The 14,102-nt window shown below is 42.1% G+C and overlaps 1 protein-coding gene across 7 annotated transcripts in view; it reads right to left on the bottom strand.

The window, feature by feature from the left end:
- The window catches only part of SLC28A3 (solute carrier family 28 member 3), a 54,117-nt gene extending 40,653 nt beyond the window's left edge, over positions 1-13,464 (bottom strand). For 5 of the 7 annotated variants that reach the window (XR_002831980.1, XM_006100023.3, XM_023763627.1 and 2 more), the window contains exon 1: positions 13,271-13,464. Coding sequence is in view for 3 of the 7 variants with exons in the window: in XM_006100023.3 (XP_006100085.2) it covers positions 13,271-13,339 (69 nt within the window). In the remaining 4 variants the exon portion in view is untranslated. Of the gene's footprint in view, positions 1-3,457; positions 3,615-13,270 lie in introns of all 7 variants that reach the window. The other 2 variants (XM_023763629.1, XM_023763630.1) reach the window with 1 other exon arrangement.
- Positions 13,465-14,102: the final 638 nt, after the last annotated feature.

Below are 14,102 nucleotides of genomic sequence, written 5' to 3'. Positions count from 1 at the left end.
TTCTGCATGCCTCACACTAGGGACCAAGCCCACAACCCGGGAATTGAATGGTGACCTCCTGGTTCATAGGTCAACGCTCAATCACTGAGCTACTCTGGCCGGGCAACAATTCTTTATTTTAAATCTCCATGGCTGCACAAGTCAGACCTGTGCCCTCTAACCAACTTTCTCCTTGCAAATGTTCCTGAACCAATGGATTTGGGTGATGAGAAACTCATGATGCAATAATTTGAATTAGAAAAATAAAAATTCTTTAAATGCTAGCAAAGTTGTAAAGTTATAGAACTGAAAGGGCAGGACACTGACAGGAAAGTAGAGCCCATCAGTGGACAACTCCACAACTGTACAGACTGCTGTGAGGAACTTTGGTATGCTCCCGAAGATGAGCGTGTCAGGAGGGTCAGGTAATGGAGAGTGGGGAGGAGAGCAGATATATCTGTGCTGGCCCCTTCTGGATTATGACCTACTCTTCCTCATGGTGTAAAGAGCCTTGCCTCACATTAATGAATTACTTTCTGATCATGTTTCATGGAGGAGTTACAGCCCCTTATAAGCCGGCAGGCTAGTTTTTTTTTTTTTTTCCCCTGAAATGTTCCTGAGTCCACACAGTATAGAAATTTAGTTTTAAACCTAAACCGTATCATTGGTTTTGGATCCTTGGGGCCAGGATTTTGAGGTAAATCAGACCTGACTGGCCCCTCTACTCCTGTGTGCCTGTCTTCACCAGCCTTTCTGTCTCCCTGCTCGCGTCTCTCATGCCTTCCCAGTCAGGCCTTGCCTTCTCCACACGATGCAATATGGAAAAAATGGTTCTTGACATGGTAGCTTGGGGAGTTACTTCTGCTCTACTGGGTATTTCCTTCCACCTACCACAGAGTAGATGTTCAATGTACATTTGGAATAAATGAGGGAAAGAATGAAGACCTGTAAGGGTTCATTTGGAATATCAGAAATATTCTCCAACCCTCAACCTAGGTGAGCTCACCTTCACTCTGCATTGTACGACTTGGCCACTATTAACTGCTTTTAATCAAACAATAGCGCTCTATTTCCATCTCCTTGCATAATGCCTGGCACTAAGTCAGAGCTCAATACATATTTGTTGAATCAATAAATGTCATGGCTTATGTCAAAGAATTTTGGCTCTTGGAAGAAAAGAAGCAAACAGGGCCTTGACTTTGCAAACCCAGGAAACGAATGAATATTAAGAAGTCTCCCAGTGCATTTCCCTGCTTCCTGATTTAACCATTCCTAGTAATCATCTACTTTGTTCCTGACCACTCTGGGAGGCTCCTTAACCATGTGATTCATAGGGTTTTCTTAAGAAAACTCTATCTTTATTTACTGTCAAAGGACACATGGTGTGCATCTTCTTCCTCTCTCTCCCTTTTAAAGGAAGAACAGTTAGACATGCCAAGACTGTAAGTGGCTTCTGAGTCAAACACGTTAGCCCATGCGTGGAGTCCAATTAGACACCTCCAGATCCAGATCCCGGTTTAGAGTGAGAACCATGCTGCACTCTGTCTGCCTAAATCTGCAATTTGAAGAAAGAATTCTATGCTCTGTGGCACAATAGGGACTTCAGGTTCATGCTCACAATAATCTGTTCTATATAAAATTCCAAATACTCCCACCTTTGATTTTTTTTTTTTTTTTTGACAAATAGCAGTTTGGATAGCACCCAAGGCCCAGCTTCTCATCAACATCAGCAGTGTCTGGATAAGATGGGTCAGCGAGCACCACCACCCTCATTTTAAATTAAGGGACTGTGGAACGAAAGCTTTATTCCTGCCCTTTAAGGGCCTGACCACAAAGTTTAGGTCACCAAATTAAAAGTAAAGTAACACGTTCAGATTTGCCTGGTGTTAGTAATTTATCTTCTCTCTCTCTCTCTCTCTCTCTCTCTCTCTCTCTCTCTCTCGCTCTCTCTCTCTCTTTCACATTGGTCTTTTAAAAATTTTTCCTGGACTTTTCTTTTTACTTGTTATAGGTTTTTTTCCCCCAACTGTTATCACTGCTTCAGGTAAACACCTTTATTAACGGTTGGCTCCAGGGAAATCATGGTGGGTGAGCTATAAGTCAGATCAAAGACAGACAAGCCTTGTGGGATTTTCTAAAGGAACTGCAAGACAGGTCAAACAATGGCAGTTACCTGGGAATTTTGCCCCCTCCATAGGCTGTTAGGCTGCTAGTTTTCATTGTGATTTCAGAGTTGTTTTTCAAGACTATCCTGAGTCTGCGAAGAGTGGAATAGGACTAGGAAATTAAGACACCAGAATGCTTGCTGTTCTAATTGGAATTTAGTTGTGTTACATGAAAAAAACACACACACACACACACAAGATACTCTCCAGATTGCTATGAGGCTTTGATTATTTTCCAGAGTTTTAAAAAAATGATTTTGACAATTTTTCCCAGCATTCTTGTTGCTTTTATGAAAGAGAGCTTTGGAGGTCCTTACTCCACCATCCTGTTAATGTCACCAACAACCTCAGATTTAAATAGAAAAGTCAGATATGTCACAAGGGAGAATCTGTATGATCAAGTGATAATATCAGATTTTTTTTTGTATCCTCCCAAACCAAAAAATATGTATATTACCTGAGTCATCAGTACATGTGGCTACTAAGTATTTGAAAAGTAACTAGTGCCACTGAGAACCTGAAAGTCAATGTTACTTAAATTTTAACTAATTTAAATTTTAAAATGAACATGAGAGATTCATTCATTGGAAAACATTTAAGTATGTTTGAAACTTGGGTATGAATCTACTTTTTCAACTATACATTTTATGAAACCTAAATACAGATTAAGTATTTCTGATAAAAATTTAGCATTAAAATTGGCGTGTACTGTTAAGTATAAAAACACACTGGATTTTAAAGACTTAGTATGAAACAAAGGATGTAATGAAAGCATCTCAATAACTTTACATTAATCGCGGGTTGAAATGATAATATTTTTAGTATTTTGGGTTAAATAATCTATATTGCTAAAATTAATTAAACCTGTTTCATTTTACTTTTTTTTAATGAAAAAAAAATTTTTTTTTATCCTCACCCAAGGACATTTTTTCCATTGATTTTTAGAGAGAGTGGAAGGGAGAGAGAGAAACACCAATGTGAGAGAGACACATCAATTGTCCCCTATGAGGGTCAGGAACCTGCAACTGAGGTACATGCCCTTTACCAGAATTGAAACTGGGACCCTTCAGGCCACAGGCTGATGCTCTATCCACTGAGAAAAACTGGCTAGGGCTCATTTTACATGTTTAATGAATTTATAGAAAAATGTGAAATTACATATGTGGGCTATACATACATATTGGACAGATCTGTCCTAGTTAGTCTTCAGTTAATATCTACTTTTATCCACATTATTATGCCACATTCCAATGCCTTAATTACTAATGAGTAAGTGCCCTTCCTTCCCCCAACACACACACACACACACACACCTTTTTTTGAAGGGAATCATTTCAGGAATGCTTGAATGAGGAAAAAACAAAATCATTAAGCACATCCCCTCTGAGATGTCATGGAAATGACATGGTTCATAGTCATGTAGGTTATTTTCCTTTAGAATCAAGTAGGTCTAGGGATGATCATACAGATCTGAGGAAAAAAACAGAGAGTGCAATTTTTTCAATTTTTTAAATGTCCTTCACAAAAGCAAAGTACTGTATTGTCATGGGTTTTCTGTGTTTTAATTCACTGATGGGGGGGGGGGGGGAGCATCTGATAGCTCCAGCCAAGCTTGTCCTGAACTATGTGAAAACCTACTTAATAACCTGAGTGTGATTACGTTGACCTCCCTGACTAGTGTGTTGGAGAAACAATACTCTTCCTCTTCACTTTGCATAATTTCTTCCAACCTCACAACTATTATATTCAGAGAATCTGGGTTAGAAGTCCATGCCAATGTTCTTGCGCTTATATGGCCTCTCAAATTTTAACCTCCATTGAACCAACTCTCCATACCTGACTGGCACACCAGACAATTCACGGAGCAGGTCAGCCTTCCTCTGCGTGTGAGCAGGATGGAGGCACATTTCCCGTCTGGTCTGGCCTCCAGACTTTCCTAAGTGGTTTCCACCCAACTGATTTCCTCATGAGCATAAGGCAACCTGATTTGGGATTCTGAGGGACATCTTCAGTAAAGGTGTTCTTTCAAAAACTTGCCTGAATTTTCACCCTTGGAAATTCTGAACTTTATCTGACTTCTCTTGCTGTCCCTCTCTCTCTTCTCTGGATCCTTCCACCTCCATTGAGTTTGGAAAAATCTTTCAGTCACTCTATTCTAAAAAGTCAGACCCCAAATATGAAGACTTGGCAAACGTGGTATTTTTCAAATGGGGAAACGATGGGTTTTTTAAAAAAGTGATGCTGAAATAATTGGGTGTCCAGGTAGAAAAAACAAAACACTTGACTCCCACTTACTCTATACATAAAAATCAATTTCAGGGAACTAGAAGCCTTAATGTAGAAGCAAGGACAAGGTTTTAGAAAACATGGGAGGGTATCTTCATGATCTTGCGGGTTAGGAAATGATTTCTTTTTAAATTTTTCAATTACAGTTCACATTGAATATTGTTTTATATTAGTTTCAGATATACAGCATAGTGGTTAGACATTTATATAATTTATGAAGTAATCCCAAGATAAGTCTAGTACCCACCTGGCACCATAGATGATTATTACAATATTATTAACTATATTCCCTAGGCTGTCCTTGACATTCCTGTGACTAGTTTGTAACTGCCAATTTGTACTTCTTCCTTTTACCTTTTTCATCTAGCCCCCCAACAATCCCTCCCATCTGGTAACTATTAGCTTTTTCTCTCTAAGGAAAAAAATATTTTTTAAAAATCTATTGATTTTTAGAGAAAGAAAACATCAACTTGATGTTCCACTTACTTAGACATTCATTGGTTGATTCTTATATGTGCCCTGACTGGGGATTAAACCTGCAGCCTTGGCATATTGGGAGATCCACTGGGCTATGCAGCCAGGGCCAAGGAAAAGATTTCTTAAACAGGCTATTTAAACAGAAAAAACACCTGATAAATGGGACTCAATGTAATTCACTCTGTTCATCAGAATATTCCAGTGAAAGACAGCTTCAGTGATAGAAGACATTTGCAAACCATATAACTGAGAAAAGGTTTGTATTTGAAACATGTAAAGAACTCACTTAAACAATAAAAAAGGGACAAAATCCAGTAAAGAAAATGGGCAAAAGACTTGAACAAGTATTTCATAAAAGAGGCATCTAATGGCCAATAACCAGAAATTAAGTTTAATTATAATTTTGTTTAACAGTGATATACTACTATGCATACACCTACCAGAACCACTGAAATTAAAAGCCAGATCAATACTGGCGAGGCTGTGGAGTAATAGGAACTCACACTGTGGATGGGAGTGTAACTTGGTAAAACCACTTAGGAAACCGGTTTGGCCTTATTGCTAAAGGTGAAAACGTACTAGTGTATATGCATTTCCAATAACCTAGCAATTCCACATCTTAGATGTAACTCCAGAATAAACTTGTTACATAGGCATCGGGAGACATGTACAACAGTATTCATAGCTTTGTTGTTTGTAAAAGCTCCCAAAAGCTCCAAATTTAACTGTCCACTAAACAGTAAAAATAAACAGTGTAATATTTATGGAGAATACAGTATATCAATGGAATTGGATGAACTCCAGTTTACATGCAACACTGAAGCAGCCGAATCTTAGACATTTTAAACTGGACCAAAGAAGACAGTTACAAAATGATTCAGCTTGCTTACTTCCATATAAACATTTTGCAATGAGCAAAGCATTTTTCTTGTATATTTCTACTTGCAAAAAGTTAAAGATCAGGAAATGGTGGTGCTTGGGGATTCATAACTAGAAGTTAAAGTGTAAGCAAAGCAGGGAAGCAATGACCATCAAGCTGGGGTAGCTGTGACCCTGGGGGAGGGCGGCGGTTATGACAGAAGGCTGGCAGTTGGGGCTTCAGGGCGGAGGGATGGCAACATCCTGTTTCTTAACCTGGGTGGCACTTTATAGTAAGCTGTCTATTTGGTTCTGTGTATTTCTGCATGTCAATTTCACAATGACAAAATTTTATTAAATAAAATCTCTCCCCGCTTACAACCCCAGTCTTGTCTCCCCTGAGCCCGTCTCTCTCTCTCCCCTGTTCTCTCAGTCAAAGGAATGTTCCTTCTGCCCTCATTGTCTCCAGTCTCTTAACTCCCACTCATGACATAAACTGCCCCTACCCTCTCCCCCACATCACGAGGAATTGGCAAATCAAATGAACTGATCTCATTCTATGTGCTCCTCTGTTCCCCAGGGGAGGTTTTGCTGTTGACCTGGTAGCTCTCTTTTCCCTTGGCTCCCCCGACCCTTCCATCTGACTTCTCCAGTTTTTCTGCTCATCCAACACACGTGCCTCCCAGCTTTCCCTCCAGGAGGCCCCCAGGTGGATGATGCCTCCTTCTAGGCTCCAGTGCAGCTCTGCATCCATTTCCTGCTTCATCTCCTTCTTAATCCAGGCGTAGAAATAACCTGAATTTCAACCAACAGGCCTCACAACGAATTCACTCTCTTCCTCACTCCAACCCTATTTCCGGATTTCCTATCTAATAAACTTCCAAGTTGACATCTGAAGCTAGAAATGTTGACTCACCACTCTCCTTACCCTGCCCCAGCACCAAAGGCTACATGCTTATGTTCATTCTGTATGCGAGGCTCTTACTATGGTCTTACATTTCCGTCCCCCACAAATCCATCTGTTGAGACCCTAATTCCCAATGTGGTGTAGGAGGAGGCCACTTTGGGAGGTGATTGCATTATGAGGGAAGAGCCCTCATGTCCAGGAGTAGTGCGCTTATAAAAGAGGCCCCAGAGAGCTTTCTTGCATCCTTCTTCCATGTGAGGACACAACAAAAAGACGGCTGTCTCTGAGGAGGTAGGGTAATTCACCCCTCTATTCTGTTAACATTGTTTCTGTTAAGTGTTTTTGTTAAAGATGAATTGTGTTCATCCCACGGATGAGCAGCATATGTGTGTAAGAGTTGCTGGAACTAGCTTCAGGGCGGAGCCTGACTCCAGCAACTGGATGTTCTGGCTCCGGGAGACTTGCTGACTCTCAACCATAAAAACTGTATCTTCCCTTGACCAGTTTTGAGATAATCATCAGAATGGACTGTGCTAACTTACAGTAGAGAACTGGCAACCCCCTAACCACTTTGTTATTTGTTCTGCTTTCTCTCTCCCTCCTAATAAAAACCCCGGCGTGCACTGAGATGTGAGGATGGTCTTTGGGACGGGAGTCTGCCCTCTTCTCAGGCTGCTGGCACTTGGATAAACCGTGTCTTTCCTTGCACCAGCATCTGTCTCTTGAGTATTGGCTATAGAAGCGGCAGCCGAACTTGAGTTCCGTGTCAGTGGGTCCTCACCAGACACAGAACCTGCTGTTGCCTTAATCTTGACTTCAGAACTGTGAGAAATAAATTTCTGTTTATTAGCCACCCAGTCTGTGTGATATTTTATTATTCAGCTTGAATGGAATAAGACAGAACTATGTTGTTGTTGTTTTTAACATATATGACATATTTATGACATACATTTTAAAAACTTATATTAGCTCACTTAATTCTCTCAACAACTCTAACATAGGATATTATTATCCTTCCTTACAGAGGAGAAAACTGAAATCTTCAGAGCTAACAGCTCTTATTCCAGACTCCCATCAATTGCAGTGCTGATTCCTCTCCTGGGCATATACCTGAAAACCTTAAAATCATGTATTTGCAAAGATATATGCAAATGCCCTATGTTCATTACAGCATTATTCATAGTGAGAGGAGATTTGACTTTGGGTAGTGAGCACATGGTGCAATATACAGATCTTGTAACATAGATCTGAAACCTATATGTTCATGTTGACCAATGTCACCCCAATAAATTTAATTTAAAAAAATTCTAGTGCTGAAGGCCTTCTTATCAGCAATCGGACTTTCCTACCTGACATCAGTTTCCACTGCCTTGAACCTAGTTTAGATTATTATACTAATCTCCTAACTGGTGTCCCACTGCACACACATACACACACATCTCTTTCCGTTTCTGTTCACCTTCAACAGGGGTAGTAAAGTACTCCTAAAAAATGTGATAGTATAGCCCTGGCTAGTTTGGCTTAGTGGATAGAGCATTGGCCTGTGGACTGAAGGGTCCTGGGTTTGATTCTGGTCAAGGGCACATGCCCAGGTTTCGGGCTCGATCCCCAGTAGGGGCCTTGCAGGAGGCAGCCGGTGGATGATTCTCTCTAATCATTGATGTTTCTCTTTCTCTCTCCTTTCCTCTCTGAAATCAATAAAAAAATATATTTTAAAAAATTTGATAGTATTAATTCTGATTGGTTCCTTCTCAAATGCCTTATCGCACACAGAGGCCATGTGATCTAGTGCCAGCCTGCCCTCTTGTCCCTGGCACACATGCTCTTTCAGGCCCCTGGGCCTGTGCACAGACAGTTCTTTTTGCTTTCGATGCTCTGTTCAGTTGGGGACTCCCTGCCTACCCTTTAAGCCCTATCTGATATTCTCTCTCCCTCTGTGATGCTGTCACAGACTCAGTCACCCAGCTCCACCTACATTTGTTTACAAGGTATTTGGTGCCAACCTCCAGGGTTATATTTCTTTTGTTTTTGTTTTCCATCACATTATATTATAATTACAATTGCTTATTTGTTTCTGCCTGCCCTGTTCCTTGAGGGCCAGAATAGTGTATTATTCCTTCTTGAACTGGGATCTCTTCCTAGTGATGGCCATGTCTAGAGGGTAGTTAATGGTTTCTCTGAGTAAGTACCTGTCCCTGGAAATTCTTGTTGAAAAGCAAGCATGGGAAGAAATAGCCTGGTCACCATTGATTGGTGTTGGTGTACAGTGATCTGCTAGGTTTGAGATGCCCTGCTCTGCACCCTGAAGCCTGGAGATGCTCTGTTTTGATAGAAGAAGTGAGGGATAGAAAACAGGGCATTCAGTCATTAGCACCACCACCACCAACAAAACAACACAAAGAACAGAACAGCAGGGCCGCCGCTGATGTGTCCTCCTCACGGACTGAGCAGCCAATTGCTTGTGACATGGACCTTTCTCCTTAGTAGACACTTTTGTCTTGCTGCCGTGTTCACTTTGCCTCTTTATCCCATTCCATCCCTTTAATACTCTTGGACCATAATCGGCCTTTTGCTCTATGCTTTTCTTCTCATTTAGCCCTTCTGAAGGTGATGAAGATATGCCAACCCAGATCTAGCTGGTTTGGCTCAGCGGATAGAGCATCAGCTTGTGACTGAAGGGTCCCAGGTTCTATTCTGGTCAAGAGCACATGCCCAGGGTTGCAGGTTTGGTCCCTGGTGAGGGGTGTGCAGGAGGCAGCCAATCAGTGATTCTCTCATTATTGATGTTTTTTTTTTTTCTCTCTCTCTCCTTTCTCTCTGAAATTAATGAAAAAATATATTGAAAAAAAGATATGGCACCCCAAATATGACGCTCGGGCATACGAGTTTTTTGAGAAGATGGGAAAACCAAGATGGCAGCATAGGTAAACACCAGAGATTGCTGCTTAGCACAACCACTTCAAGAATACAACTAAAAGATGGAATGGACATCATCCAGAACCAGGAAGGCTGGCTGAGTGGAAATTCTACAACTAGAAGGAAAGACAAAAGCATACCGAGACTCAGAGGAGGTGTGGTGTGGAAGTAAAGTACAGAGGTACAGAGGCGCACACAGAGAGGGCTGGCGGCTGAGGACATGGTTGTCTTTTTCAATCGGGAGGGAGTCTCAAGCTCTGAGCTCCAGTTCCGGGCGAGTCTCTGGGGACCCAGACTCATACGAGAGAAACTGGACTGTCTGGCATCGGTCGGAACTTGAGGGCGGCTTTCTCTCGGAGGTGCTTGCAGTGATTACGGGACACTGAGACGCGGGGCCTCTGAGGGCAGCCATAGCTGCTTGCTCCGCCCTGTTGATCCCCTGGGACCCCCACCCAGCCCAAGCTGTGCACCTGCTTTTGCATATGAAAGGCCTGGCCCTTTGCAATCTGAAAATTACCCAACAAACTGCAGCTGGCCCAAGGCCTCAGGGAAACTTGCATTGCTTCACAGCTGAGCTCCTGCTGGGTAGCCTCAGGAAGAGGCTAGATTAGCACCTCCTTAGAGATCCAGGGGCCAGTGTGCCCGGTGGTCAGAGTGGGACCATCCAGATTGCAGCTCCTCGGATCCATAAAGGACACACTCAGGGGGTAGACTCAGTGAGCACCAAAGCCCCACTGAAGCAAGTCTTGCCCCGGAGGGGTGTCTCCAGCACAGAAGTTCTCCCACTGCAGACACAGCTGATTCTCACAGCCAATTGGCCTGGAGGTCAATTCCTCCCAGTGATACCAACTACAATCAAGGCTTAACTACAACAAGACTGTGCACAAAGCCCACAAGGGGGTGCACCAAGAGTGTCCACCTCAAGTAATTGGGGAGGCTGAGCCACTGGGCCCTATAGGACACCTAGCAGAGAAAGCCACTCTATCAACACAGGGAAGCATAAAAAATGTGGAGACAAGGAAGCAGGACACAAATGACAGAAATAGAGAAAAGCAAACTACTGGATATAGAGTTCAAAACCACACTTTTAAGGTTTTTCAAGAACTTTCTAGAAACCACCGATAAATTTAGTAAGACCCTCAAAAAGTCTGGTGAGACCGCCGATAAATGTAGTGAGATCCTCAAGAAATCTAGTGAGACCCTCGAGGTTATGAAAAAGGACCAACTAGAAATTAAGCATACACTGACTGAAATAAAGGATATTATGCAGAGTTCCAACAGCAGACTAGAGGATTGCAAGAATCAAGTCAAAGATTTGAAATACAAAGAAGCAAAAAACACCCAGCCAGAAAAGCAAAATGAAAAAAGAATCCAAAAATACGAAGATAGTGTAAAGAGCCTCTGGGACTGCTTCAAGCGTACCAACATCCGTATTATAGTGGTGCCAGAAGAAGAGAGAGGGCAAGATATTGAAAACCTATTTGAAGAAATAATGACAGAAAACTTCCCCTACCTGGTGAAAGAAATAGACTTACAAGTCCAGGAAGTGCAGAGAAGCCCAAACAAAAGGAATCCAAAGAGGACCACACCAAGACACATCATAATTAAAATGCCAAGAGCAAAAGACAAAGAGAGACTCTTAAAAGCAGCAAGAGAAAAACAGTCAGTTACCTACAAGGGAGTACCCATATGACTGTCAGCTGATTTCTCAACAGAAACTTTGCAGGCCAGAAGGAAATGGCAAGAAATATTCAAAGTGCTGAATACCAAGAACCTACAACCAAGATTACTTTATCCAGCAAAGCTATCATTCAGAATTGAAGGTCAGATAAAGAGCTTCACAGATAAGGAAAAGCTAAAGGAGTTCATCACCACCAAACCAGTATTATATGAAATGCTGAATACCTCCTTTAAGAAGAGGAAGAAGAAGAAAAAGGTAAAGATACCAATTATGAACAACAAATACACATCTATCAACAAGTGAATCTAAAAATCAAGTGAATAAATAATCTGATGAACAGAATAAACTGGGGATTATAATAGAATATGGGACATAGAAAGAGAGTGGACTGACTATTCTTGGGGGGGAAAGGGGTGTGGGGGATGCGGGAAGAGACTGGACAAAAATCGTGCACCTATGGATGAGGACAGTGGGGTGGGGGGTGAGGGCGGAGGGTGGGGTGGGAACTGGGTGGAGAGGAGCTATGGGGGGAAAAAAGAGGAACAACTGTAATAATCTGAACAATAAAGATTTAATTTAAAAAAAAAGAGTTTTTTGAGCTAAAGGCAATTGACAAAAAGCAGACATAGAAAGAGCACTTTCTTTTCCCTAACTGCCCTAAAACAGGGCATACATTTTCCTGGTACATGTGTCACCCTCTCCCAAACTAGAAAGAGGTAAACAACCCTTATCACTGGAATCAGAGATGGCTTTGAGGTAAGATTGCATAAACAAACCTTATCTTCCATTAGTTCCCCCTATTTACTTCCCAGTTTCCTGCCCTTAAAGTCCAACCTCTCTTTCCTTTGTTTAGACACTTCTTCACATTTACCCATTCTTTGTTAAAAAGGTATATGATGCCCTGTTTCTCTATAGATGTTGCTATCTCTCTCTTCCTCTCTCTCTAAAAAAATCAATAAAAACATATATATATTTTTAAAAAGGTATATAAGCCCCTGAATCTTACTGCTTTCTTGAGTTTTTTTTATTTCTTTTCTATAAAGCCCAGTGCAGGTAAAATTAAAAATATTAATAAAATTTGTATAACTCTTTTCCTGTAAATCTATCATTTATCAGTTTAATTCACAGACCCCAGGCACTGAATATAAGAGGGTAGAGAAAATATCTTTTTTCCTCCCCCTACACTTATAACTTATGGGATGAGCATCACTGTGACCTCTGTGCAGGCAACTGGACTGAAGCTCCCGGAAATTTTAATAACTTGTGAGTGAAAGAGTCAGGATTTATGTCACAGCCCTTTTACCTTCCTTGTTCCTCTTTTGCTAGTGCCTAAAAGTTTGTTTTGCCTGTTTAGTGGCTCTGAAGTCCAAGGAATTGCAGGCTTCCATGTTGAATATCGGCTCAGGAAAGGAAGCACATTTAGGAACAGCCCTGAAAAATCCCCAGGCCAGCCCCAGTTGGAGCAGCCTGGTGTTTCCCAATGACGGGACTCCTGCAGCTCTGTGGCACCCAGCCCTGGGCCGAGCAGCATTAATCACTCAGCGAGTTTTGGTTGATGACATGAGACTGGTTTGTTTAACCCGGTTGCACTGGTGTGGGCACCAGGTCACCATCTCTCAGAGACTCTGGGACCTGGATTAAGAGAAAGAAACCCTGAGGTGTGAACTACATTCAGGATCTGAATTTCCTCTGTTCTTTCTCTGTCACCCAGCCTGTAGGTACATACTGTGTCCCTGCCTGGAGCTAGTTGGACAAAAGCAGGAGAAGAGTCTTGTTTCCAAGTGATAAGGCAAGTCATCGATCAAAACAGGTTCCGGTTAAAAGAGACTTTTCAGGTTTGTCCACCCAAGAAGGAAAAAGAATAGGTTTAAAAAGTGCCATTAAAAATCTTACTGGGTCCCAATAACTCCATTGCTTTAGTTAAGCAACTTGCCAAAGAGGCAAGGAAAGAGGATTATTTAAACTTACTTGGTCTTAAAAACAGATGAAAGTTCTGCTCACCTGGAAGGCAGTGTTTTGGTAGCTGTCGGCTTCAGAGGCGGTCACAGTCCTCAGCTCCATGCTGCTCATGGAATTGGCTGCTCTCTGAGGTCCTTTCAGATGTCTGGTTGGAGGTCCTCTGTACCTGGGCAAAGGAACACAGCCTCTGCTAATGCCAGAATGCCACCTGCTGTTGTAGAAACCCGGGCACTGCTTCAGTTTGAAAATTTCAAGAGTAACCTCCTCATTGGGGCGGGGCAGGAAAGGTGGGTGGGGTGGAGGCTTTCAACTCAGGTCCCACCCACCTCATTAATCCTCCCTATTTCCCCATGACTACCAGCCCATTTTCACTCCAGGGAGAAAACTCACGTCCTGCACAAAACAGAAGAGGACACTCTCTTTACATCCATGAGTGAAATAGTCTGTTTCCTGTGGGCAGGGTCGGGGACTAGGAGTGGTGGGGGTGGCAGGGAACGTAAGGGCTGGCTGCAACCCAGTGACCATTGCGCTGTGCTGGGAAGATGCTCAGCACTTTATATATGGTGGTCTTGATTATTTTCAAAGCAAGGCAAAACGGAGGTGTGGGAAGTTAACAATGTGCTCAGGATAATTTGGCTAATGAAGGCATGAAGAGAAGCTAAATCCAGGTTTGGTGGATTCCAAAGCCTTTTTTCCTCCATCCCTGTCTGTAGACCAGTTGCTTTTAAAAATCCACTCCTAGAGAGGCAACTATGTGGGAGATAAATGAAAGGTGACCAACGGCTCACTTAATAAAAGGACCCTTTGCTTTATGAAATTATTAGCTGTAGGATTCTTTCAAAAACAGTATATTTAAAATGAATTATTATGTATC

This window comes from Myotis lucifugus, unplaced genomic scaffold (assembly GCF_000147115.1).
Source record: "Myotis lucifugus unplaced genomic scaffold, Myoluc2.0 scaffold_295, whole genome shotgun sequence".
Lineage (NCBI taxonomy): Eukaryota > Metazoa > Chordata > Mammalia > Chiroptera > Vespertilionidae > Myotis > Myotis lucifugus.
Note: the sequence above shows the minus strand (reverse complement) of the source record. Positions and strands in the feature narration are given on the sequence as shown.